The sequence below is a fragment of the Dictyostelium discoideum genome, assembly GCF_000004695.1.
Source record: "Dictyostelium discoideum AX4 chromosome 6 chromosome, whole genome shotgun sequence".
NCBI lineage: Eukaryota > Evosea > Eumycetozoa > Dictyosteliales > Dictyosteliaceae > Dictyostelium > Dictyostelium discoideum.
In genome coordinates, this window is record NC_007092.3 from 1253859 (window position 1) to 1279387 (window position 25529).

The 25529-nt window shown below is 20.6% G+C and overlaps 11 protein-coding genes across 12 annotated transcripts in view; 4 read left to right on the forward strand and 7 right to left on the reverse strand.

Annotated features, from left to right (window-relative positions):
* DDB_G0292188 (hypothetical protein) overlaps positions 1 to 1591 on the reverse strand; it is a gene marked incomplete at both ends in the record, with an annotated part of 2253 nt that extends 662 nt beyond the window's left edge. Inside the window, one exon of one of the 2 annotated variants that reach the window (XM_629853.1) lies at positions 1 to 1591. This exon is cut by the window's left edge and continues 662 nt beyond it. In XM_629853.1, coding sequence (XP_629855.1) covers positions 1 to 1591 — 1591 coding nt within the window. The other variant, XM_001733004.1, reaches the window with a different exon arrangement.
* Positions 1592 to 2388: 797 nt separating this feature from the next.
* Positions 2389 to 4129, reverse strand: DDB_G0292140 (SET domain-containing protein; the record flags this gene model as incomplete). The annotated part of the gene is made up of 3 exons (XM_629854.1): positions 2389 to 2941; positions 3034 to 3162; positions 3246 to 4129. The coding sequence occupies 3 exons, from the start codon at positions 4127 to 4129 to the stop codon at positions 2389 to 2391; spliced, it is 1566 nt and encodes a 521-aa protein (XP_629856.1).
* Positions 4130 to 4381: 252 nt separating this feature from the next.
* On the forward strand, positions 4382 to 5422 carry DDB_G0292142 (centrosomal protein 39 kDa; the record flags this gene model as incomplete). The annotated part of the gene is made up of 1 exon (XM_629855.1): positions 4382 to 5422. One exon carries the CDS (start codon positions 4382 to 4384, stop codon positions 5420 to 5422), a length of 1041 nt encoding a protein of 346 aa, XP_629857.1.
* A 316-nt stretch (positions 5423 to 5738) lies between these two features.
* On the reverse strand, positions 5739 to 8573 carry DDB_G0292190 (hypothetical protein; the record flags this gene model as incomplete). The annotated part of the gene is made up of 1 exon (XM_629856.1): positions 5739 to 8573. One exon carries the CDS (start codon positions 8571 to 8573, stop codon positions 5739 to 5741), a length of 2835 nt encoding a protein of 944 aa, XP_629858.1.
* A 1114-nt stretch (positions 8574 to 9687) lies between these two features.
* DDB_G0292160 (hypothetical protein) lies at positions 9688 to 10817 on the forward strand (the record flags this gene model as incomplete). The annotated part of the gene is made up of 5 exons (XM_001134497.1): positions 9688 to 9715; positions 9941 to 10046; positions 10155 to 10244; positions 10371 to 10572; positions 10719 to 10817. The coding sequence occupies 5 exons, from the start codon at positions 9688 to 9690 to the stop codon at positions 10815 to 10817; spliced, it is 525 nt and encodes a 174-aa protein (XP_001134497.1).
* Positions 10818 to 12354: 1537 nt separating this feature from the next.
* On the forward strand, positions 12355 to 13890 carry fscC (G-protein-coupled receptor family protein; the record flags this gene model as incomplete). The annotated part of the gene is made up of 1 exon (XM_001134498.1): positions 12355 to 13890. One exon carries the CDS (start codon positions 12355 to 12357, stop codon positions 13888 to 13890), a length of 1536 nt encoding a protein of 511 aa, XP_001134498.1.
* Positions 13891 to 14023: 133 nt separating this feature from the next.
* On the reverse strand, positions 14024 to 15082 carry DDB_G0292144 (hypothetical protein; the record flags this gene model as incomplete). The annotated part of the gene is made up of 1 exon (XM_629858.1): positions 14024 to 15082. One exon carries the CDS (start codon positions 15080 to 15082, stop codon positions 14024 to 14026), a length of 1059 nt encoding a protein of 352 aa, XP_629860.1.
* Positions 15083 to 15714: 632 nt separating this feature from the next.
* Positions 15715 to 17253, reverse strand: DDB_G0292162 (hypothetical protein; the record flags this gene model as incomplete). Its single annotated transcript, XM_629859.1, has 3 exons — positions 15715 to 16533; positions 16700 to 17005; positions 17128 to 17253. The coding sequence occupies 3 exons, from the start codon at positions 17251 to 17253 to the stop codon at positions 15715 to 15717; spliced, it is 1251 nt and encodes a 416-aa protein (XP_629861.1).
* A 621-nt stretch (positions 17254 to 17874) lies between these two features.
* On the forward strand, positions 17875 to 19143 carry DDB_G0292146 (hypothetical protein; the record flags this gene model as incomplete). The annotated part of the gene is made up of 2 exons (XM_629860.1): positions 17875 to 18148; positions 18281 to 19143. The coding sequence occupies 2 exons, from the start codon at positions 17875 to 17877 to the stop codon at positions 19141 to 19143; spliced, it is 1137 nt and encodes a 378-aa protein (XP_629862.1).
* Positions 19144 to 19347: 204 nt separating this feature from the next.
* On the reverse strand, positions 19348 to 21210 carry DDB_G0292148 (Arf GTPase activating protein; the record flags this gene model as incomplete). The annotated part of the gene is made up of 4 exons (XM_629861.1): positions 19348 to 19975; positions 20063 to 20632; positions 20707 to 20886; positions 21020 to 21210. The coding sequence occupies 4 exons, from the start codon at positions 21208 to 21210 to the stop codon at positions 19348 to 19350; spliced, it is 1569 nt and encodes a 522-aa protein (XP_629863.1).
* A 730-nt stretch (positions 21211 to 21940) lies between these two features.
* DDB_G0292192 (hypothetical protein) lies at positions 21941 to 23965 on the reverse strand (the record flags this gene model as incomplete). The annotated part of the gene is made up of 4 exons (XM_629862.1): positions 21941 to 22583; positions 22690 to 23552; positions 23606 to 23656; positions 23783 to 23965. 4 exons carry the CDS (start codon positions 23963 to 23965, stop codon positions 21941 to 21943), a joined length of 1740 nt encoding a protein of 579 aa, XP_629864.1.
* Between the last annotated feature and the right edge of the window lie 1564 nt (positions 23966 to 25529).

The following is a 25529-nucleotide window of genomic DNA, read 5'->3' on the forward strand; positions in this document are numbered from 1 at the left end:
GAACTGATAATTCGGCAACTTTATTTTTCATTACATCTTGAAGTTGATTCTTTGAGAGGGTATCAGAGAAAGTGATAGCCAATAAAGGTGTAATATTCATTTGGAGTACTTCTTTAATCTTCTTTTCAATTCTTTGCATTGAAGCGGGATTGGTGAAATTTCTAATGGAGACGACAAAGATGAAACAGTCGATACGATAACGGTCGTCTGGTTGCAAGATGGTGCATTCATCCTTTTTAGTACCATGATGAATTCTACCCTCGGCCTTATGTCTCAATTGGACATCGGTATCGACGAAACCCCAAGAATCGGACCAAGCGATATCAATATCATGGAATGACTCTTGAACTGGATGAATGTAATGTTTTGCAGATAGGATCTCCTTGAGTGATGTATTGTTGATGCTGGTGGTGACATGAGTGCCCGATGTACGATTTGCATTGAAGTATTCTTCCAATTCGCCGACTGGGTTGAAAAGATTGACGAAACCATTCAAGCAGGTGCTTTTACCATTGCCAATCTCACCCTCGACACCAATGCAACATCTATACTTTGATTTTAATTCACCTAAAAAGTAAGAGATATTCAAAGCTACGAAACCCTCATGAACATTGTCTCTATCATTGGCGAGTTCAATGTGGAAAATGATTTTTGAAGGGAAATTTTCAAATTGGGTCTTTTCCATTTGACCTTTTTTAAACTCCAATTTAATAGTCTCTTCATATGGTTCACCAAATACTAAATTTTGTTTCAATTGAATGGTATAGCCAGAGTAGTACTTGTTTGATAAGAATTTAATCTTTGTACCTGATGGTACCGATGCTGTGTTACCATCTGGTTTAATTACTACATCCAATAGTAAATCGTCCTTAATCGATTTGGTTTCATTTGTGTGTGGATAAACCTCAATATTGACTGGACAATTAATTGAATGTTCGTCACTGGACGATGCGCCATTGGCAGCACCACCACCATTGGCAGCACCACCACCACCATTCATCAACAATCTAATGTCTTGGCTTGGATTCTTACCCAATGGGATAACTTTTTGGTCTGGTAAAAGTGATTGCAAATCTTTTACAGCCTCATCGGATGATTTGTTTGCTAGGTTGCAGCCTGCCAAACCATAGATACTATTATTATCCAAACTCAAGATATCAACTAAATCATCACTTGAATCATCAGTAGATTGACCCGAACTGATGATGATGATCTTTGACATTAAATCACTGGACCAATTGGATTCGATATTATTGAAACACATTCTCATTGCTTCACCCAATTTTGCTTCTTCATTATCTTTAGAGAATTTAATTTCTTTTAAGCTATCTTTTAATTCATTTGGTTCCGAATCAAATTCAAAGATTGTATTAACACTATCACCATAGGTAATGATTTGAATTTGACACTCTCTATTAGCTTTTTGAAGTTGAGTAATAAATGTCTTAATAATTACATTATACAATGACATTTTTGATGATGTTTCAATTAAAATTGAAAAATAAGTAACACCACTATCTGAATTAAAAACTGTTTTAATTTCAGTTTTAAGTGCATGTCTTTGATTATTATTTTGATTTTCTGTAAACATTTTTATTTTATTTTTTTTTTTTTTTACAAGTTAGTATTTATTTTGTTTTATTTATTTAATGATTTGATAAAAAAAAAAATAAATAAATAACACTATTTATACTTTTTTAAAAAAACTTTATGTTTAGAATTTTAAGCAATGAGTCCATTTTTAACTTAATTTAATAAAAAATTTGTTAATTAAAAAAAAAAAAAAAAAAAAAAAATGCTGAAAATTTTAAGGGCGACTTCATTTTTTTTTTTTTATTTTCTGTGCCTTAATTTTAAGTTGGATTTTTTTTTTTTTTTTTTTTTTTTTTTTTAATCCACAAACAAAATAAAAAAATTGAAAATTTTTGTTTTTCTTTGAATAAATTAAACCTTTAAAAAAATCTTATTTTTTTTATATAATACAAGTTATATTTTTAAGTTGAGAATATATTGGTTGTTATTAAACAAATAATTAAGAATAATAAAATTTTCACAAAGATATTTAAAATAAAATTATTTAAATTAATCCAAAAAATTCACTTAATTTCAAAAAAATAATAAAATTAAATTATCACAAATAAAAATAATATTGATTTTTTATTTTTTTTTTTTTTTTCTTAAGAAATTAAAAAACAATAAGTTAATTATTTTTTTATTTATTAATTTATTTCATTTTATTTGAAGATAATTTTTAATGTTTTAATACATAAATTGAATATATTTTCATAATAATTTTATTAAACACATAAATAGGTTAATTTAACTATAATTTATTATTATTAATTTATTTTTTTGTTTTTTATTTTTTTTTTTTTTTAAATAAATAATTTAATTTGATTTATCATTATTTTGATGATCTTGATTATTACTATTATTATTTTTATTTTTATTATTATTTTTATTATTATTATTATCTTCATCTTCTTCATCATCAGTACTACCATCACTTTTATATTTTGATTTTTTATCATTTTTATTATTAATATCATCATCTTTTTCATCATCATCTTCATCCATTTTTTCTTTTTCATCATCATTATCATCATCATCTTTTTCAAGTGTACCAGTTTGATCTAATGGTAATGATTCATCGGCTACACATTTAGTACATAAACAATTGAATAGATAACCTTCCAATAATTTCTCCCTTCTCTTATTTAATGGACTAGTTGTATCTATATAAGAGATTGTTAATTCATCACCCTCTTTAACATTTTTTAATAATGTACATTCAACTTCTAAAGTATTATTGACTACCCAATAATTTACATTTGGATCACAACTATGATTAAAGAATGAATTTCTAACATAAACACCACAACCTCTTGATTCACCTGATGATCCATCTCTTGGTCTACCTTGAATATAAAATGCATTACATCTAAATTTTTTCAAAAAAATAAAAAATAAAAAATAAAATTAATATATAAATTATAAATTTCTTAAGAAATTCTAAAATTAAATTATTCATACCTATTTCTTAATAATATATTTAATAAATCGAATTCATCTTCAATTTTACCAAGTTTTGCAGATAATTTTACAACATATTTACATATCCAGTACGAAAGACTTTCTTTTAAAGATTCATTATAATTTTCCCTTTTAAAAAAAAAAAAAAAAAAAAAAAAAAAGTTAATATTATTAATTATAATAATTAATATTAATTATGTATATATACTTACACATTTGAAACTAATTCAGCATAATCATTATATCTTAAACCATTATCTTGGGGAATTAAAGATTGTGGATTTTTATATTGATTATAGGTATTTTGTTTTTTAATAGTTTCATCATTGATATCGATACCAGCAGTTTGAGTGATTGAATCTTCAAGCCATTTTCTAGAGAGAGTTCTAACGAGTAGTTTAATCTCTGACATTAGAAAAGGTGAATACTCTTCAGTGTCCAACTCTTTAAAGATTTGACATTCAAAACGATGTTGACTATAATCTATACACCTACAATTGGCACTACAATAACCAACACGTTGACAACCTTCACACATATAGAAATCAGTTGGTAAGATTTGTTGATTCAATGGTACTTCCAAAAAACAATGTTGACAAACTGAATCACATGTTGCATGATCGACTGCCCATGTGTATGGTAGATCACGTAATATCACTGTTTGTTCATCTAAATCTTTAGTTGCTACCAAATAACGTCCATTGATTGGATGTGAGTAAACATGAATTGGCCATTCTGTATGCCATTGTTTATAATCAATTGGTGTAGTTGGTCTCTTTACAATTGTTGGTTTCTTTATTGATTTTTTACTTTTTTTAATTTTACCTTTTGTTACGATTGGTGGTATTGTTTCTGTTGTTGTCTCTACTTCTTTTGTAACTGTTGCTGTTGATTGTGTTGGTGTTGGTGTTGGTTGTGGTGGTGGTGGTGTAGTTGATGCTTCTGTTGTTGTTGTTGTTGCTGCTGCTTTTGTTGTGACTGTAGCAGTTGATTGTGTTGGTGGTGTGGTTATTATTGGTGTGGTTGTTGAAGAATCTGATGTTGATGGTGATATTTTTATTGTGTTATTTGATGGTGATTCTATAACTCCATCCATTTTATTATTTCTTTATATAAAATTTGTTTTTAAAATAAAAAAAAAACTGAAATTTTTTTTTTTATTTTTATTTTTTTTTTTTTTACTTACATTTTTTTTTTTTTTTTTTTTTTTTTTTTGGCTTACTTTGCCAAATTTTTATTTGAAAAAACCAAAAAATCTTTTTTTTTTTTTATAAATTTTTTTTTTTTTTTTTGGTGGGTAGTGAAAAAAAAGGGAAGATTTTATTTTTTAAAAATAAAATAAATTATAATGAACATCAATAATAATAATAATGGAAGCGATAGTACCAACAATAATGGTAATAACAATAATATAAATAATGACAATACCAATAATAATAATAATAATTTTCAAGAGACATCAGCATCAAATTTTATAAACAATCCAACATCAATGAGATTTGTATTGAGATCAAAATCTCCATCATCTAAACAAAATGAATCAAGACCATATAGAATTGATCAAAATGAAATAGATGATAATAGTTATAATAATAATAATAATAACAATAATAATAATAATAGTGGTATTAGTAATAGTAATAATAGTAGTAATAATGGTAATAATAGTAATATTGATAATAGTAGTAATAATAGACATCCAATTTTTAGTTTAGCCAACCAACAAACTACACCACAGCAACAACAAAAACAACAACAACAACAACAACAATCATACAATGAATCAGGAGAAGACTTTTTAAAATATATTGATAATAAATTAGAACAACTTGAAAAAGAATCACAATTTCAAGCATCATTTAATTATAACTATAATAATAATAATTTAAATTTTAATTCACCCCCTAAAAATAATGGTAAACATATTAATTCAACACCACAACAACAACAACAACAACAACAACAACAACAACAACAAAAACAACGACAACAAAATAGCAATAATAATAATAATAATTATAATAACCAACAACAACAACAACAACAACAACAAGGACAAGGACAACCATTAAATTCAACAAGAAGATTACCATCTAATACTATGTATCAATCACCAATAAAACCTAATGAAACTAATAATACTACAACATCATCACCAAATAATCATATAAAGACACCACTAAATCAACAACAAAGAAATCAAACAATAATAGCTAATTTAAATTTTGTAAATGAATCAATTGGTAGGGAAATAGAGGAATTAGAAAGAGTTTTAAATTGGCATACAATAAATTCAACAAATGAAAGAGATATTGCTTCAATAAAATATCAAATTCAATTAAAATATAATCAAATTCAAAAATTAAATGAAATTGGAAGTTTAATATAAAATGAATAAAAAGAGAGAGAAAAGAAAAAAAAAAAAAAAAGAAAAAGGAAAAAATTATTTGTTTAAAAAAAAAAAAAAAAAAAAATATTCAATTTTATTTTATCTCTACACAATAATATCTGAAATGAAGTTAATGAATCTAGCAGCATATTCAACTGGATCAACTGATGATACTTCTCCCTAAAATAAATTAAATATATTAATTTAATTATTAATATATATAAAAAAAAAAAAAAAAAAAAAAATATATTAGTTTAATTATTAATATAAATAAAAATAAAAAATAAAATATATAAATAAAATATATAAATAAAATTTAAAACCCTACTTTACTAAATATTGATTTATATGTATGTTCAATTTGTTTTCTAAAAGAGTATAACATTAAAATATCAATAATTCCCATGAAATAATATTCACCCATTGCTTCACTTTTTTCATTTATACCTTGCATACCACCTTTATCATGTTCAAAAATTGATATCTTTGGTTTAATATATGGATGTGGTGATGTTTGTGATTCTGGTAACACTGGTGGTAATACAGGATGGTCAACTGGTTTCATATATTGTGATGATGATTGTTGTAAAGGTGGTGGTTGTTGTTGATTATTATTAGTATTAGTAGTTGTAGTTGTGGTGGTAGTAGTTGTTGAAGCTATATGATTATTTGTACCAAAATGATTTAAATAATTTTTTGTTTCCTTTATTGATGAAATTTTCTTTGAAACTCTCAACTCGTTTCTACTATTATTTGGATCATCGTCTGATGTAAACTCTTCCGTATCACTATCATCACCTGTTGAATAATTATCACCACTTTCAAATTGATCATTTGGAATATTATTATTATTATTATTATAATTACAATTATTATTATTATTATTATGATTATTATTATTATTATTATTATTATTATTATTATTATTATTATTATTATTATTATTATTATTATTATTATTATTATTATTATTATTATTATTATTATTATCAGATTGTTGTATTGGTAATAATTGATTGCTTTTTAAATCTTCTTTATTGTGTAAACCAATTAATAAACTATAATCCATTATATTTAATTTTACTAAGAATTTACAATCTTCACTTAATTGATGAATGAAAAGTCTTTTTCTATCTGGACCTAAATGTATTTTTTTACCAATTCTTCTAAAGTCTAAATCTTTAAGGGTTGGACAAGTTTTTTTTAATTCTTCGGCTGACAATTCTCTACCTACTGTTGAACCTTTTAAATCGAATCTTTGGGTAATTTCTTTAGGTGTACAAAATAGATTTTTCATTACCAAGAATCTAACTTGTCTACCATTTTGAGGTTTAACACGATGAAGTCCAAAGAATTTGGTGAGTAATGAATTTGGATTTCTTTTCATATGTTCATAATATTCTGGTAGTAGGGATCTTAGTAGTTTTGCTTCCCTCTTTGGAATGGTTTTTAATACATATTGATTGTCATGCGTGAAAAAGAAGATACTACCACTTTTACCAGGTGTAACAACTTCATTCCATGGTTTACAAATTGAATGAACATAACTAATTGGATCAATGTTAAATAGATCACGTAATCTTGAGAATGCATGAGGACAATAATCTTTGAATTTAAAGGTCATATTTGGATGCTCCTCTATAACTGGTAAACAATAATGAAGTGATTGAAAGAATTCATCAGAGTCCTCTTTAATATTACCATGCGATGTCTTTGAAATACAATTTAATATACCAGTTTGAATGGTACGCATTAGTAACCAACTTTGTTGACCTTTATAAATAGTTTCACCCAATGAGTTCTTTTTATGTTCTAAATGTTTCTTTTTCTTATTTTTTCTTTTCTTTTTCTTTGTTTTACCAATACTATTACTACTAATATTTGGATTGATTTGATGGGAATGATTATGCTGTTGATATTTAGTTTTACCAACTTTTGGTGAAGTAGTTGATGAGTTGATATTTGGTGATAATGGTATTGGAGTTGTTGTAGTTGTAGTAGTTGTAGTTGTAAGTTCACCTGCAATTTCATTATTATTTATATCATGAATTGCTTCCAAGATATGTCTTTCAATCTTTTTCTCTTTTTTTAATTCTTTTTTAGTTAAACCACTATCAACACCTTTTGGAAATAGTTGGGTTGTTGGTGGTGGAATAAATGGTTTCGAAGTTGACAATGGTGAACTATGAGGACTTCCTGATGACACTTCTTTTAAATTAACAACACCACTCTTTGTTAAAACATAATGTTCTTTTAATTCTGATCCACTTGGTAATTCATCCATATGATTAATAATTACTGATCCTTTCTTTTTATATATTGAAGATGATGACGATGCATTTCCATCCGCACCACCTACTTTTGTTTCTGATTTATTTTGAATTAAAGATGATTCATCTTCTTGTACATTATCACTCTCTTTTCTAAGACTTATTGGTGATATTGGTATTTCAATTAGTTGACCAGGTGAATTATTATCACCATTACGCTTATTTATATTATTATTATTATCAGTGGTAGTATTGGTATATGTATTATTATTATTTGATGTATTTGGTATATTTAATAATTGGATATTATTATTATTATTATTATTATTATTATTATTATTATTATTATTATTATTATTATTATTATTATTAGTATTAGTATTTGTTGATGTATTTATTTGATCGGTGGAAAAAGATTGGGAAGGTAATGGTGATGAAGTTTCAATTGGAACTATATCAGAGATTACAAAAAATTCATTTTTATGGTAAATAGGTGGTGTTTCTAATTCATTATTTTGTAAAGTTGGTGAGTTACCATTATTAGACTCATCATTTATAATATTATTATTGTTATCGTTTGTAATGTTACTATTATTATCAATATTATTATTATTTTTTTTATTATTATTATTATTATTATTATTATTATTATTATTATTATTATTATTATTATTATTATTAATATCTAAATTATCGCCACTTGTTATATTTGTTAATGGAATAGATGGTAGCGGTGGCGGTGGAGGTGATGGGGTTGGAGTTGATGTTATTTTTATCAGTTTACTATTTTTTATTACTTTTGTTCTTTTTATAATGTTGGATGAAATATTTTCTTGTTGGTTTTGTCCTTTATCTTTTTCAAAATTACTTATCTCTTCCATAATTAATTATTTTTATTTTATATTGTTTTTTTTATTAATTTATTTCTTTGATTATTATTTTTTTTTTTTTTTTGTTATTTGATTTTTTTTTTTTTTTTTTTTTTAATATTAAATTTATAGTTTAAAAATTATTGAATAATAATAAAAATAAAAAATCCTAAATGAAAGAATAATAAAAATAAATAATGTTGGAGAGTAATTAAATTATTAAGTATAATATTATAATTAAAAAAAAAAAAAAAAAAAAAAATTTATTAGTATATATATATTTTATTTTAATTAATTTTTTTTTATTTTTTTTTTTTATTGTGTTAAAATTTTATTTTTATTTTTTTTTTATTAATAAAACATATAAAAACAAATAATGAATTTTAAAAGGTAATTATTTTTTATTAAAATTTTCACAACACCACATTTGGTAAAAAAAAAAAAAAAAAAAATTAAAAAATAAAATAATAAAAAAAAAAAAATTTTAATCCATTGTTTACCACACCCTATATTTCTTTTTAAAATAATACTTTTAAAATCAATATCCAAAATAAAATTAAAAAAAAGAGAAATAAACAAAACCAACCCTTCAAATAATCGTATGCACCCCACTAACAAGAAAGTTTTTGATTATATTTGAAAAAAAAAAAAAAAATCTTTTAATAATTGGAAAAAAAAAATAAAAACATTTAAAAATAAAAATAACCATATTTGTGGTTTTAATTTAAAAATACTAAAAATTCAAAATTGACTCTTTCGATTATGAAATTATTTCTTTTTTTGTCATATTGCATAAGAAATTACTTTTCTTTGGAACAATTCCAAAAAAAAAAAAATTAAAAATTAAAAATAAAAAAAAAAATAAAAAAAAAAAATAAAAATAAAAAAAAATTAATTTTTTATGAATTTTTTTTTTTTTTCTTTCAATTTTTTTTTTTTTTATAAATAAAAATAATCCCACACGATCGTTTATTAAATAATATTATTATTTATTATTATTATTATTATTATTATTATTATTGTTATTATTAATACCATTATTTATCAAAATAATTTATTTGTTTTTTTTAATAAATTATTATATACTACCGTATTTTTCTTTCTAAAATAATATATACATAACACCATGGGTTGCGTTGTTTCAAAATCAGATGGTAAGATAATTAATATCAACGACAACAAAATAAATAAAGGAATAACAACAATAGTATTATATAAATAATCGGAAATATAGCTATTGATAAGTTTGGATTGACTTTTGTTTCACCTTGTCAGGATATTAACGACTAAAAGAAAGAAAAAAAAAAAATATTATACTTATATAATCAGTAATATAAAAATAAAAACCTAATTTTTCATTTTATTTTAATTTATTGTAGATATTAAAAATGAAAATGAATCTAGACAAAGAAATCAAGCCTCATCATCTCAACAACCATCATCATCTCAAACACCTTCAAAACAAATAGGTATTGCTGCTAAAGAGTAGTGTAACAAATAGATTTTTTAAAAATAATAATGATAATAATGATAATAATAATAAAGATAGCATATAGTGATCATAATTTCTAATTAGGTTTTTATTATTTATAGCAGCGAAGAACAACCACAAGAAGTTTCATATTCACAAATGAGAGAATTAGATAATGACTTTTTCAAGGATATTATTGACAGAACAGCACAGTAAATATATTTTTTATTATTATTAAAAACACATTATATAGGTTTATTACTGTACTAATGGACTTTTTTTTTTTTTATATACATTTTGGAATTGATTTTACAATATATTAAAATAAAAAAAAATAGAAAATTCATTGATGTATCTATGGTTGGTCCAGATGGTAAAGATTCATTCCTCGATAGAGAAAAAGATTATAGCGCTCAAATTAAAGACTCAAAACTTTTAAAACCAACCTCATTAACTTCATTACCTCGTTTATCTCAACAATGTCAAATGTCAAATTTACAAAACCTTCTTTCACAACCAACTACTTTTGATAATGAATTGGTAATTATTATTATTATTGTTTTTTTTTTTTTTTTTTTTTTTTTTTTTTTAATGATAATATATAATCTATAGTATATAAATATAAATATTTAAAGTAGGAATAATTAATATTAATGTTGTTGATTACAATTTAATTATATATATAGATGTCAAAATATACTTCTTCAATTTCAGAAAATTTAAATGGAATCCACATTAAGGAATGTGGCGAACTTGTTGTATTTTTTGGAAATTCTTTAAAATAAATCAAATCTTATAAATAAATAATAAAAAAAAAAAAAAAAAAAAAATAAAATAAAAAAAAAAATAATAAAAAAAAAAAAAAAAAAAGCAATATAATAAATATATGTAATATTTATTACTGGTAGTATTTATAATAAAATAATATAAATTGTTTTTTTTTTTTCCTAATTTCATTGTCTTTTTTTTTTTTTTTGGTATAACACAATTAGGAGTAGTGGTTCTATTATAGAATTATTTTTTTTTTTGAAATTCTAAAAATAAAAGCAATCTTACTATTATAAAAACATTACTCAACATTTTTATTATGAATTTAAAATCATTTAATTTCTTTTTTTTTTATTTTATTTTATTTGTAGTGGATTTAAATACAAAATAATTAAAAAAATAAATAATAAAATACATACTTATATGATAATTTGTTTTCTTTTTTTTTTTTTCAAAAAGTAGTTCTTATTATTTCATTTTTATTATACACTTTTTACTCTTTAATAATAATTTTTAAAAATACTACCATGAATCGGTTTAAAAAATAAAAGACAGTGGTTTTCAGTTTATATCCAATTCTTTTTTTTATAAAAAATTATTTATTATATAAGTAGAAATAGAGTTTTATTATTATTATTATTATTACTTAAATATTTTCTTTTAAAAAACATAAAAATATATTTCGAAATTTATTTCATAATATAAAACATAAATTTTTTTTTTTACAAGCACATGAACCACACATACACACACTAAATAAATATACTTTTTTTAAAACAATACATAAAATAATTTAAAAATATATATAAATATTTATATATATGGTTATAAAAATAATGTTTTGGCCTTTAAATGGAAAGGGTTGAACAATTATAATAAAATCAAATTACAATTTTTAACCCAAAAGAAATAATAATCAATCAAATAAAATAAACATAAAAATCAATTATTTATTTGTTTGTTTCTCTTGTTATCTCAACAACCCACACAAATACACACACCCCCCATTCTCAAATTCTCACACATACCAAAACCCCACTCTCTTTTCTGTCTATTATTTTTTTTATTTAATTTACAAGATAATTTAATATTGTTTTATTTTGTTTTATTAAAATTGTATATAAATATTTATATCCTTATATCAATATAATTATATGTTTAATTTTTAAAACTAAAGTATTTTTCTTATTTTTTTTTTTTTTTTTTTTTTTTTTTTTTTTTTTTTTTAATATAATTTAATTATTAATGTTTGGAAAAAGAAAAATAGGAATTAGTAATAATTTTTAACAATTCCTAAAAGTTAATTTTAATATTTTTTTATTGTATTAGTAAATATATATGTAATAATAATAATAATAATAATAATTATAATAATAATAATAATAATAATAATAATAATAAAATTTTTTTTTTTTTTTTTTTTTTTTCTAAACACATTCACGAAATCCTGTTTTAATAATAAATAAAAAAGATTAAAATAAAAATTAAAAAAAATCTATACAAAATAAATAAAAAATAAATAATTTTTTTTTTATTTTATTTTTATTTTAAAAAATGAATCAAATAAATAAATTTATAAAAAATTTATATTTAATAATAATTACGATAATTTTAATAATAGTAATAAGTAACGATAATAATGGTTTATTTATAAATGGACAAAGTTTACCAGATGGATTTTGTCCACAACCTTTAATATATAGGAATTCAACAAATAGGAAAGCAGATATAGATAATGGATATAATTTTGTTGGAGAGACCAATTGTTTACTTCCATGTCCATCACCATTATTTCCAAAATCACAATGGGAATCTTATTTTGAGATGTCATTAATTATGGGTTCGATATCAATGTTTGCATCATTATTTTTAATTATAACTTATAGTCCATTAATAAATAAAAAGCATACCCGTCATACTGTTGGTATTTTATGTATGTCAATTGGAATATTTTTCGTAATGGTAAGTGATGGTCGTCAACTTTGGGATATAGAATCACCTGGTGAATACAAAAAATATTGCCCAGATACTGGAAGATATGCAAGGCAATCAGATACAAAATGTCTAACGACTGGTCTATTCTTCCAATTTGGTTGTGTCACCGCCATTGGATGGTGGTCAATTTTAGCAGTTGATTTATGGATGACAATTGCTAAAAAAGTTCAAACAACAAAAAAACAACTTTTATATTATTTAATTGGAATTAATACAGTATCATTGATTTTAACATTTGGACCAGTGGTAAAGAATCAATATGGGTTTGGTAACGCCGCAATTGGGTGTTGGATGTTGGATTTAAAGTATCAATATGGTTTCTTTTGGATACCAGTTGGAATTTGTTTATCGGTTGGTAGTGTTTTCATTGGATTAATATTTTGGGAAATTTATAAAATTAGTGATGCTGTAAAGAAACGTTACTTAAAGAAACATATTAAACCATTATGTTTAATTGTTTTAATGTGTTTAGAATTCTTATATATGTTTATTTACTACTCCTATATAACAGCAAATCAACCTACCTACAATAAACATGTTGCCGAATATATCATGTGTTTAATAATCAATGCTGCCAATGTACCAGGTTCATACACTTGTCAATTGAAAACCGTTTCACCCACTGCTCAATTCCTTTTCTTAATTGCAATTCGTTTAATGGGTTTACAAGGTTTAATATTTTATGGTCTAACTGCTGCAACTAAAAAAGTTTGGGCAAATTCTTGGATTTATAAAGATTTATTAAAATTATTTAAATTATTCACAACCAAACTTTATAATGATAGTAGTAGTGAAGAGGTTGAAAATAGTAATTATAGTAATAATAATAGTAATTACTATAGTAGTAATGGTTATACCACCGGTGGTAGTGATAATGGTGTGGGTAGTGGTAGAAGTGATAAATTTACAAAATCCTCTTCAAATGGAGGTGCTCAAGATAATAATAATAATAATAATAATAATAATAATAATAATAATAATAATAATAATAATAATAATAATAATAATAATAATTCTTCATCACTTGAAATTTCTGGTGTTGAATCAAATAATAGTACACCAAGAGTAAACTCTCCTGATAATTTACAACCTTAAATTTTGTAAATATATAAAATAATAATAGTAATAATAAAATAAAATAAAATTTAAATAAAATAAAATTTAAATAAAATATGTTTTTTTTTTATTTTTTTTTTATTTGTTTATTTATTTATTTATTTATTTAGTCTTATTCAGCTTTTTTATAAATAAAAGCAGATAATTGTATAATTTTTTGTTTAATTTCATTTAAAACTTGATCGGTTGAGGACATATCAAAAGTTGAATAACGAGTCCAAAAGGTTACTTGAAATAAATAAGAATGATGACTGACACCAAATTCTTCACTAAAGTAAACATCGAAATTATCATTCATAAAATCGTGAAGTAACAATTCTCTATTTCTAAGGTTTGATATGAATGAATAAAATTCTTCGTTATCAGTGGATTTAAATTGAATGATTTCATATTGATTACCTTTTTCCGCTGCTTTTAATAAGATATCATAACAATAGTTTTTTATCGTTTCTAACATTCCTCCACCTTCTTTTCTTGCTCTTTCTAATGATAAAATCTTTAATTTTTCACCTGATAATATATTATTATTATTACAAAAACAAACTGAACTATTATTATTATTATTATTATTATTTTTATTATTATTATTATTATTACAACCGCCGTCATAACTATTATTGTTATCATTATTTTTAAAATCTGTATTTATTTTTAATTGACTGATTGGGTTATAACTACAATTAAATACTCTCGGACTAATATTGGTTTTTGTTTCATTATTATTTACATTATTATTTACATTATTATCGTTTTTGGTTTTATTTACATTTTCATTTTCATTTTTATTTTTATTATTATTTATTTTTACATTATTATTTATATTATTATTACTGTTATTAAATGGACATTGTGTATTATGATGTGGTAATTGAAAATAATCCAATTCTTTAATAAACATTTTATAAGGTATTTGTCTTGGTAATTCCATTTCACCAGTTCTGTATGCATTTAGAATATATTCAAACATTTCACTTGAACGGTCAAAGAAATATTCACCCTTTTCATTTGGTCTTAATAAATGTTTATTTCTATCACTAAACATAATTTCAAGTAAGGAACCTTCATAGGATGATTGAAGAGTTGATCTATAGGTTTCGAATATCCTCCCTCCGACATTTAATATTATCCTTTCTTCAACTCCAAATTCAAAATCTTTCACTTTTTTATCCATATGGTTTAACCTATATATATATATAAATATATATATTGGGGCTTTTTTATTATTATTTGTATTTTTTATGAGATTTTCAAATTTTGAATTTTTTTTTTTTTAATAAAAAAAAAAAAAAAAAAAAAAAAAAAAAAAAAAAAAAAAAAAAAGAATTCTTTTCTCTGAATTTTTTTTTTTTTATTTTTTTTTAATCCCAAATCGACCCAAATTTTCATTTTTTTCTTTTTTTTTTAATCAATTATTTAATTTTATTTATTTTTAATATGAATTTAGCATATAAAAATAGAGTTCTGAAAATACACAAAATGATATTAAATTTATAAAAAATGAATGTAATCATTCTTTCTTATAAAATTTTTTTTTTTTATTTGCCATTTTATTTTTATAATTTAATTATTTAAATAATTAAATGATCATTCATTTTTGAAATTGTTTTTTATTTTAAGGAAATATGAAAATTAGATTTTTTTTTTAAAAAAAAAACAAATAAAATAATCCAGATATAATTTTTTTTTTTTTTAAAAAAAAAAATAATAAACCAATGAATTATCTTTTTTTAAAAAAAAAAAAAATTAATTAAAGAAAAGAAGGTTTATTTAATTTATTTGATTTATTTAATTTATTTAATTTATTTAATTATCATTATTATTATATAAATGAGTATAAAGTGTAAAACAAGATAATAATAATAAAGATGCTAATAAATAGAAACCAACAACAAATGAAGCAGAAATCCAAGTAACCAAAGTATATGCAAATAAAGAACCTATATATTGAATTATTCTAATTGAAGCAATAATTGATAAAGCTTTATTTTCAAATAAAGTACCAAGTGAAGTATAAATTTGAATTGAAAAAATTGAATCAACCAATGAAAATAAAATTATTGATAAATAAATTGAACAATTACTACCATAAATATATTTGTCTTGATTATAAGAAATCACTAAACAAATTAAAGATGCAATAATACCAAATGCACCAATTATTGATACTACTATAATTGGATTTTCATTCACAGTTGCATTTGTCTTATTTTTATATAATATCATGCACCCCCAAATAAATGATATCAATGAGAATGAAATCGAATAAACTTCAATTAAATTATAATAATTAATTGGTTGAGTATTTGTTGTAGTTGCTTTTAAACTAATTAATTCTAAAACTAATTTTAAAAAGAAATTACTAAATCCAATATAAAACAATGATGGTATAACATAATAAAATCTTGCATTACCAATAATATTAATCGATGTTAATATTCCACTACCATTATTATTTTCAATTTCAATCTCTTGAATCTCTTGATTATTTTTACCATCCAACATAAAATATAAAATTATTGCTAAACCAATAAAAATTGAAAATATTGTAAAATATAATAAATCGGTTGTTAAATTTAAATAAATTGAATAAAATCCTAAATATAATCCGAATATACTAAAAAACTATTTTTTTTTTTATTTTTTTTATTAATTTAAAATAATAATAATAATAATAATAATAATAATAATAATAATAATAATAATAATAATAATAATAATAATAATAATAATAATAATAATAATAATAATAATAATAATAAAATTAATAATATATAAAGTAAAAACATACAATACCAAAATTTAAACTAATGTTTGATCTAGTTGAAAGAACTATTAAAAAAGCACCAACAGCTGTCCATAAAATTTCAATTGTAAATATTGAAATTATTTTAATGATCATTGAAAATAAAGTAATTTTAAAATAATTTAAAATGAAAATTATTGTGATTACCAAACTTGATAAAACCATTGTAATTTTTTCACTCAACAATGATACTGTAATTGGTGAAATAAAACAAGCAGTTAAAAGCATACCATAATAAATATATTGTTTAATTATTCCATCATGTGTTAATTCACTTAAATTAAATTGATCCTTTTTATTTTTAAAATTTTAATTAAATAATAATTAATAATAATAAAAAAAAAAAGAAAAAAAAATTTAATTAATCACTATTTTAATTTTTATTTATTTTAATAATTTTAAATGATAATTACCGAACTGAAATAATAAACAATATAAATTAATAATGTACCAAATGAAACCAATAAGGAATTTACAATGTTATGATTATTTTTTACTTGAAAAGCTTTTCCCAATAATGGGTCTTGGATATTTGGCATTTTATATTTGATTATTTTAAATATTATTTAATTTTTTTTTTTTTTTTTTATTTATTTAATTATTTATTTTTATTTATAAATATATTAAAAAATATATTGTTGTACTTAAGTTTTGTTATTTAAATACAATGAAAAAAAATAAACAATTTAAACTTTTTTTTTCTTTTTTTTTTCATTGTTATTAAAAAAATTTTAATTTTTTTAATTATAAAACCCCTTCAAAAATTATTCATTACATCATTTTATAAAATTTTTAAAGAATTAATCTGTAAAAATAAAAAAATAAAAAAATAAAAAAATTTCATTATCTTAGTTTTTAAAGATTAAAAATCATATTACATAATTATTAATTCTTTTTGGAAATAAATATTAATCTGATTGATTAAATAATAATTTAAAAAATTAAAAAAAAAAAATAAAAAAAATAAAAAAAAAAAATAAAATAAAAATAAAAAAAAAATAAAAAAAAAAAAAAAAATAAATGAAAAAACGAAAGATTCGAATTTTTTTTTTTTTTTTTTTTTTTTTTTTTTTTTTTTTTTCAATATATTTTTAGATATATATATAAATTTTTTTTTTTTTTTTTTTCATACAAAAAAAAGTCACATATAATATAATAAGATGACAGTTGCAGATAAAAAGAAAACCACCACTACTTCTAAAAAAGTTGAAAAAACTATAAATCCATCTAAAAAAACTACAGAAAAAGAAAACCCAAAAAAGAAATCATCAGTATCAACTCCAATAGAAAATAAATTTAAAGTTGTTGGATTAGAAGAATTATTAAATACTCCAAATAAAAAATCTGAAGTAAAACAAATTAAATTTGATGAAAAAGGTGATAAATTAGTTAACCAAATTTTATCATTTTTTAAAATTCAAGGTATTACAAATAGTATGTATACTTTTTTTAGTCGCACACTACACCCAAAAAATAATAAAAATAAAAAATTTTAAAAAAAACTAATTTTTTATTTCTATTTTTATTTCTATTTTTATTTTTAATAATAATAATAATAATAAAAAGTTAAATTAAATGAATATGAATTATTAGAAAAAGAAATTTCAAATAATAATAATAAAATCATTAAAAAGGTATCAAATAATTATACATTATTAAGTGAATTAATTAAAAAATTATTAAAAGAAGAATGCAAAGAAATTGAAGCAATTTCAATTTTATTAGTAATTACACGTTCCATTTCATCATATAGTTTCCCAAATTTTGTAGAGACAATAATAAAGAAAGATAAGATTAAAATGGTACCAACAATTTGTAAATATTTTACAGATTTAAGTAGTGATGATTTAGTATCATTAATTGAATACATCCTCACAAATCAAACATTCAATAAAATTAAAAAACAAATTGAAAAACAACCAACTCAATCATTAACTCAACAATCATCAGCTACCGAAATCAATAATTCAATTGAATTGGATACTTTATTATCGTTACCTTTAAATCACGACTTTATGTTAACATCACTTCGTTCACTCTCTATCGATTCAGTTTTATTACTTTTAAATTATTTATATTCTCGTATTTCTTTATTCTCATTAAGTGTTGAATTAAATTCTGAAGAAAATAATAATAATAATAGTAGTAGCAATAATAATAATAATAATAATAATAATAATAATAATAATACATCAAATTTAACATTAAAACAAATTATTGATTGGATTTCTTTAATTTTCGATACACACTTCCAAGAATTAATTAAAAAGATTGAAAATATTAATCATTACTCCGGTCCAATTCGTTCATTACAAAATAATACAAAATCATTCTTTTACACAAAATCATTTATTGACTTTTTAGAAAAATCTTCACTCACAAAATCAATTGAAAATAATGATTATTCAATTTATCATTATAAATTTTAAGATTATTAAAATTAAAATTTAAAAAAAAAAAAAAAAAAAAAAAAAAAAAAAAAACAAAAAAAACAAAAATCCTTTTTTAAAACAATAATTAAATAAAAAAAAAAAAAAAAAAAATTTTATATGCGTGATTGTTTTTTTATTTATTTATTTATTTATAGATTTTTTATTTTTATTTATTTATTTACATTTTTATATTTTATTGATTTAATTATATCTATCTTGTAAATCATTTATAATATTATTTGCAATGTTACTAATTTTATTTGAAATTGAGGTTAAATCAGATCTAGCATTGTATGCTAAATCTCTTGCTATATTAGAAGCACTTCTTTCACTAAATGATGGTGTTTCATCACGATCATAGTATTGTGCAGATGAAATTGATTTTGAATTTGTAAATTTAGAAATACGTTGCTGTTTATCTGAATCCACTTTTTCTTTATCCTCTCCATAATAAGTTGATGATGATATTGATTTTGCATTTGTAAAATTCTTTCTAGCATAATCTGTTTCATTTTGATGTTGATAATTTTTATTTTCATTATTATTTCTAGGTGATTGATTATTTGGTGACCTATTATTATTATTATAGCTATTATTGTTACTATTATTACTGTAGTTTTTATTATTATTATTATTATTATTATTGTAGCTATTATTATTATTATTATTATTATTATTATTATTATTATTGTTATTGTTATTATTGTTATTACTATTATTACTATTATTATATTTTTGTGAATAAAGTGGTGATGATGAATCCTGTTTATTTGAAGTTTGATCAACTGAAAAATCCATTGAGAATTTTGAGCTTGTATATAGTGATCTCCTATTATAAATTAAGATATAAGGATATTTATATATATTAGTACAAACAATTAATATTAAGGTTAGGGTTTAATTTTAATATACAAACAATTCAGGTGATAAATCAGATCTATTATTTGAATCACTTTCATCTTCATCATTTTCTATATATTCATTATTAAATTTAAATGATGATCCACCTTTTTTCTTATTGTTTTTATAGTTATTATTATTATTATTATTGTTATTATTATCAAATTTCTCTTCTTTTTTATCTGGTAATGAATCCCAATCATCATCAAATGATTTCTGATCAATCTTTTTTGTTGCAACCTTTTTTGTAGAAGTTGATTTTGGTGGTGATGATGAAAAGAAACTATCAAAATCATCACTATCATTTTTAGTAGTGGTGGTAGTAGTTGTTGTTGACTTTTGTTGAGAAGACACTTTTTTATCTGAAAAACTAGTAGTTGGTGATTGTTGTTGTTGTTGTTGTTGTTGTTGTTTTGATTGTAAAATACCACTACCACTACTACTACTTGAATTTGTAGAAAACATTGGTGAAGAGGTTGTTGTTGAAGGATTTGAATTAATTGTTGAAATTGATAATGGTGATGGTGTTGTTGGCGCTTGAAGTGGTGTTGATGATGTTGAACTAAATGGTGAAATTTCTTTTAATCTTTTTTATATTTTTAAACAATAAGTTATTATTGAATTTAATATGATATTTATATATTTGTATATTATACTTACGCTTTTTTAACTCTTGCATCTAAAATTTGTTTATAGTTTATACCAACTTGTGATTGATATTTTGATTCAGTATCTCTTATATCACCACCATGTTCTTGAAAGTATTGTTTTGCAACTTGGTTACCACCAAGCTCCATATATTTCAATTGTGACATCTTCCAACGATCTAGTTTAATTGATCTTTTATTATGTTCATTATTATTTTAAATAAAAAATAATAAAAAATGAAAAAGTTAATAATAATAATAATAATAATAATAAATAAAATTAATTTTATTTTAAATAAAAAATAAATAAATAAATATATTTTTACCTTACAAAAGTAATATGAGTACCCATATTACGATGAATTGATGAACAGTCGAAACAAATAAAAACACCAAATGGAATTGAAGTCCATGTAGGACCTCTTGCACGACAATCAAAACATTCTTTATTCTCTGTTTTATTTATAAATTTTGAAAAAAATTGGGTTGTTTCTTCAGCTGATAGTATTGGTTCCATTTTTTTTTTTTTTTTTTTTTTTTAAAAAAATAATATAAGAAAATAATATAGTAATTTATTTTATATATATAAAGTGTGTAAAAAAAAAAAAAATGAATTAAGTGTATGTTTTTAGAAAAAAAATTAAATTAATTAAAAACCATTTTTTAAGAGTAAAAATTTAATTAAATAAATAAATTTTTCAAATTTTAATTTTTTTTTTTTTTTTTTTTTATTTTTTTTATTTTTTTTTTTTTTATTATTCCCAACAATATCGTGTCAAATATTTTTGTTTATCCAAAAATGCCACATTGACTTTTGATTTTTAAAATTTAACTTAAATAAATTATTTTTAGATATTTCAACTAACAAATGTTTCGTTTATTTTTTATTTTTTATCATTATTAGTGTGATTTACTATTAATTATCTATTTTTATAATTTTGTTTTTTTAATACAGTTGGTCACACCAGAATTACCAAACAAGCTTTGGTTGTTTGAAAAAAAAAATAATTAAAATAAAAAAAAAATAAAGAAAAATAAATTAATAAAAATAGAAAAACTTTCTTTATTAATAAATATAAATTATAAAACAACTATTTATTATTTTTTTTGAAAAAAAAAAAAAAAAAAAAAAAAGAGAGGGAGAATAGGTAGATAATTGAGCACTAGTTATTAACAATAAAAAAAAAAAAAAATTATTTATTTAATTTTTTTAATTAGTTATTTGTTATTTGTTTTCAACATAAAACTTATTCCCAAGCGCCCCATTCATCATTTTCTTCATTATCTTCAGAAGAAGATCTTTTATCAATGACTTCCCAATCATTAAGTTCACCCATTGAACCAACTTTCCTTCTTAAATTTTGATTTTGTTGCATTTGCATTTGTATTTGTTGTTGTTGTATAAATCTATTTTGTTCTTCCAATGGATTGATATTTTTATTATTATTGTTATTGTTATTATTATTATTATTATTATTATTATTATTATTATTATTATTATTATTATTATTATTATTATTATTATTTACATTATTTACAGGTGTTTCAATGATAGTTTCAGTAGCTTTGGGCGAAAGTGGGTGATTAATTCCTTCTGATATTTTTAAAGTTTGTTGAATCTCTTGTGTAACATTTTCTATTTTTTCATCTTTATTATCACCAACCAATTCTTTCTTATCCTCTCCCACTTTTTCTATGTTTTCATCTTTAATTTCATCAACATTCTTACTATTATTTTCATCTTTATTTTCATTTTCATCTTTAATTTCATTTTCATCTTTATTTTCATTATTATTTTCATTATTATTTTCATCATCATCATCCCAATTTACCTCATCTTCGTCATCTTGAGTATTTGATAACAATTTATGATATTGATTTTTTAATTCTCTATAGAAGTTATAAATATAATATAATATCAATATTAATATGTTTGAAAGAGAATTATGTGATATGGATATATATATATATATATATATATATAATATAAACTTACTGATTAAAAAAGTATCTACACCAAAAATCAATTTCATTTACTTTGCTTGGTACTAAATGATTGTAATAACTTCTTACCTTATTTACATTGTTATTGTTTGGGTTGGTGGTAGTGTTATTTATATTTGTAAGTAATGAAACTATTTTGGATTGATTTTTTGAAATGACAAATGATTTCTTAAATTCATTGTATTTTGGATTTATTGGATCATTCAAGTAAAATTCAATTTCAGATTTTTCAAATTTATCACTATTATTAATAGTGTCATTAAGAGAGAATGTTGGTGATGTTGTTGTTGTTGTTATTGTTGCTGTTGAGGTATTAGTTGTTGTTGTTGTTGTTGTTGTTCTCTTCTTATTTTTAGTTGTATTTGTTGTTATTGCGGATGGGATATAATCGAAAGAATCACCAATTAATGACGGTTGAAGTGAAAGATCATCATTATCTTCCTCATCGTCGCTACTGTCATTGCTATCATTACCAACACCATTTTTAATATTGTTGTTGTTGTTATTATTATTATTATTATTATTATAATTATTATTATTATTATTATTATTATTATTATTATTATTATTATTATTGTTATTATTAATTTCAGAGGAATTTGCAGTTGGATATTCGGTAATAAAATTTGAAATACCACTTGAAATTTTACTCTTTACTTTTGAAATATTTGAAAGAATTGGTGAACTAAATAAACCTATAACTGAATCATGCTTATCTTCCTCAACATCTGAACCATCTTCTACAATTGTTATCTTTTTTTCATCATTGTTTTGTTGTTGTTGTTCGCTATTTATAGTTAAATTAGATCCAAATTCTTGGAAATCTTCTTTATAAACATTTATAATATCCTCTGACTAAATAAAAAAATATAATTACATATAAAAAAAAAAAAAAAAAGTTAGCACACACTTTTAAAATTTTTTTTTTTTTTTTTTTTTTTTTTTTTTAAGGAAACAGACTATAATGATAATAAAATTAAAAATAATAATAATAATAATAATAATAATAATAATAATAATAATAATAATAATAATAATAATAATAATAATAATAATAATAATAATAATTTGTAAAATGTAATTACCTTTTGTTTGACTGTATCAACTATGGATGAAAAAGATCCCCAAAATCCTGTGGAAAAGCTTGGGAGTGAAAAATCGCTATTGGTGGAATTATTGTTGCTGCTGTTATTATTATTGTTGTTGCTATTGTTATTGTCTTCAGTGTCTTTATTATTTGAAAACATGGATTCATAATGGAACTCCATTTTTTTACTTTTTTAATATTTTTTTTTTTTTTTATTCCTCTTTTTTTTTTTTTTTTTTTTTTTTCTTTGTTGCTAAAATCTAAAATGGTTACTTAAAATTGGGATTTGAGAAAAAAAAATAAAAAAATAAAAAAAAAATAAAATTTTTCAATTAAATTTTAAACACACAACGTCCTTAAAAAAAAAAAAATAAAAAAAAAAAAATAAAAAATTCTTTTTGTTAATTTTTAAAATTTTATTTTTTTTTATTTTATTTTATTTTATTTTATTTTTTTTTAATTTTTTAACAAAATTTTACTATATTTATTTATTTATTTAATTTTTTTTTTTTTTTTTTTCCAATATAAAAAAGAAAAATAATAGCATATTTGATTTGATTTGATTTGATTGTGTGTTCAATTAAAATAAAAATAAAAAAAATAAAAAAAAACAAATAAAAACAATAATAATAATAATAAAAAACAAATAAATAATAGATAGTTATTTCACTAAAAAAAAAAAAAAATTAGTGGTGAAGATTTTATAACAAAATTAGCAATTGCTTAAAACTGGTTTGATAAATGTTTTCAATTATGATCAAAGTGAATCGTCGTCATCATCACCATTATCATCTTCCATTTTTTTTAATATAAATTAAAAAAAAAAAAAAAAAAAAACAAAAAAAAAAACTATTTTTAAAAACTAAGTATATTAAAGATAGAATGAGAGTAAAACATTATTATAAAAAAAAAAATTGAAATTAGCTATTAACAATAAAGCATGTTTAAACATTCCTTAAAAAAAAAAAAAAAAAAAAAAATTCTTTTTTATTTTTTTTTTTTTTTTATCAAGATTTTACCATATTTATTTATTTAATTTTTTTTATATTCGATTTGATTTGACTGTATTCAATTAAAATAAAAATAAAAAAAATAGAAATATAAAAACAAATAATAATGAATAAAAATAAAAATAATAATAATTAATAATAATAATAATAATAATAATAATAATAATAATAATAATAATAATGATAATAATAATAATAAAAATATTGAAAAACAAATAAATAATATTAAATAAAAATAAATATTAAAAAAGTGATAGTAAATATTAAAAATGGCTGGCCTCACTTTTAAGTTTAAATTTTTTTTTTTTTTGTTTTTCTTAATATTTATTTAATTAGAAAAACAGATAAAAATTTTAACACAAAAGAGGCCAGCCCTTTTTTAACGGCACAGAACATTCTCAATTATCCTATTATTACATGAAATATAAAATTTCTAAGAACTTAAGTTGAAAAATTTGAAAAAAAAAAAAAAAAAAAAAAAATTTTAATTTTTTTTTTATTTTTTTTAATTTCTTTTTTAAAATTTTAATATCAATTTTTTTTATATATAGGAAAAAAAAAAAAAAAATAAAAAAATAAAAATATATACAACACTTTTAAAAAAAAAAAAAAAAAAAATTTATTTAGAAATATTAAATTAAATTAAATTAAAATAAATTAAATTTTAAAAATTAATAATAATAAAATTATAATAATCATATGTGCATGCACCCAAAAGAATTAAAAAATAATTTA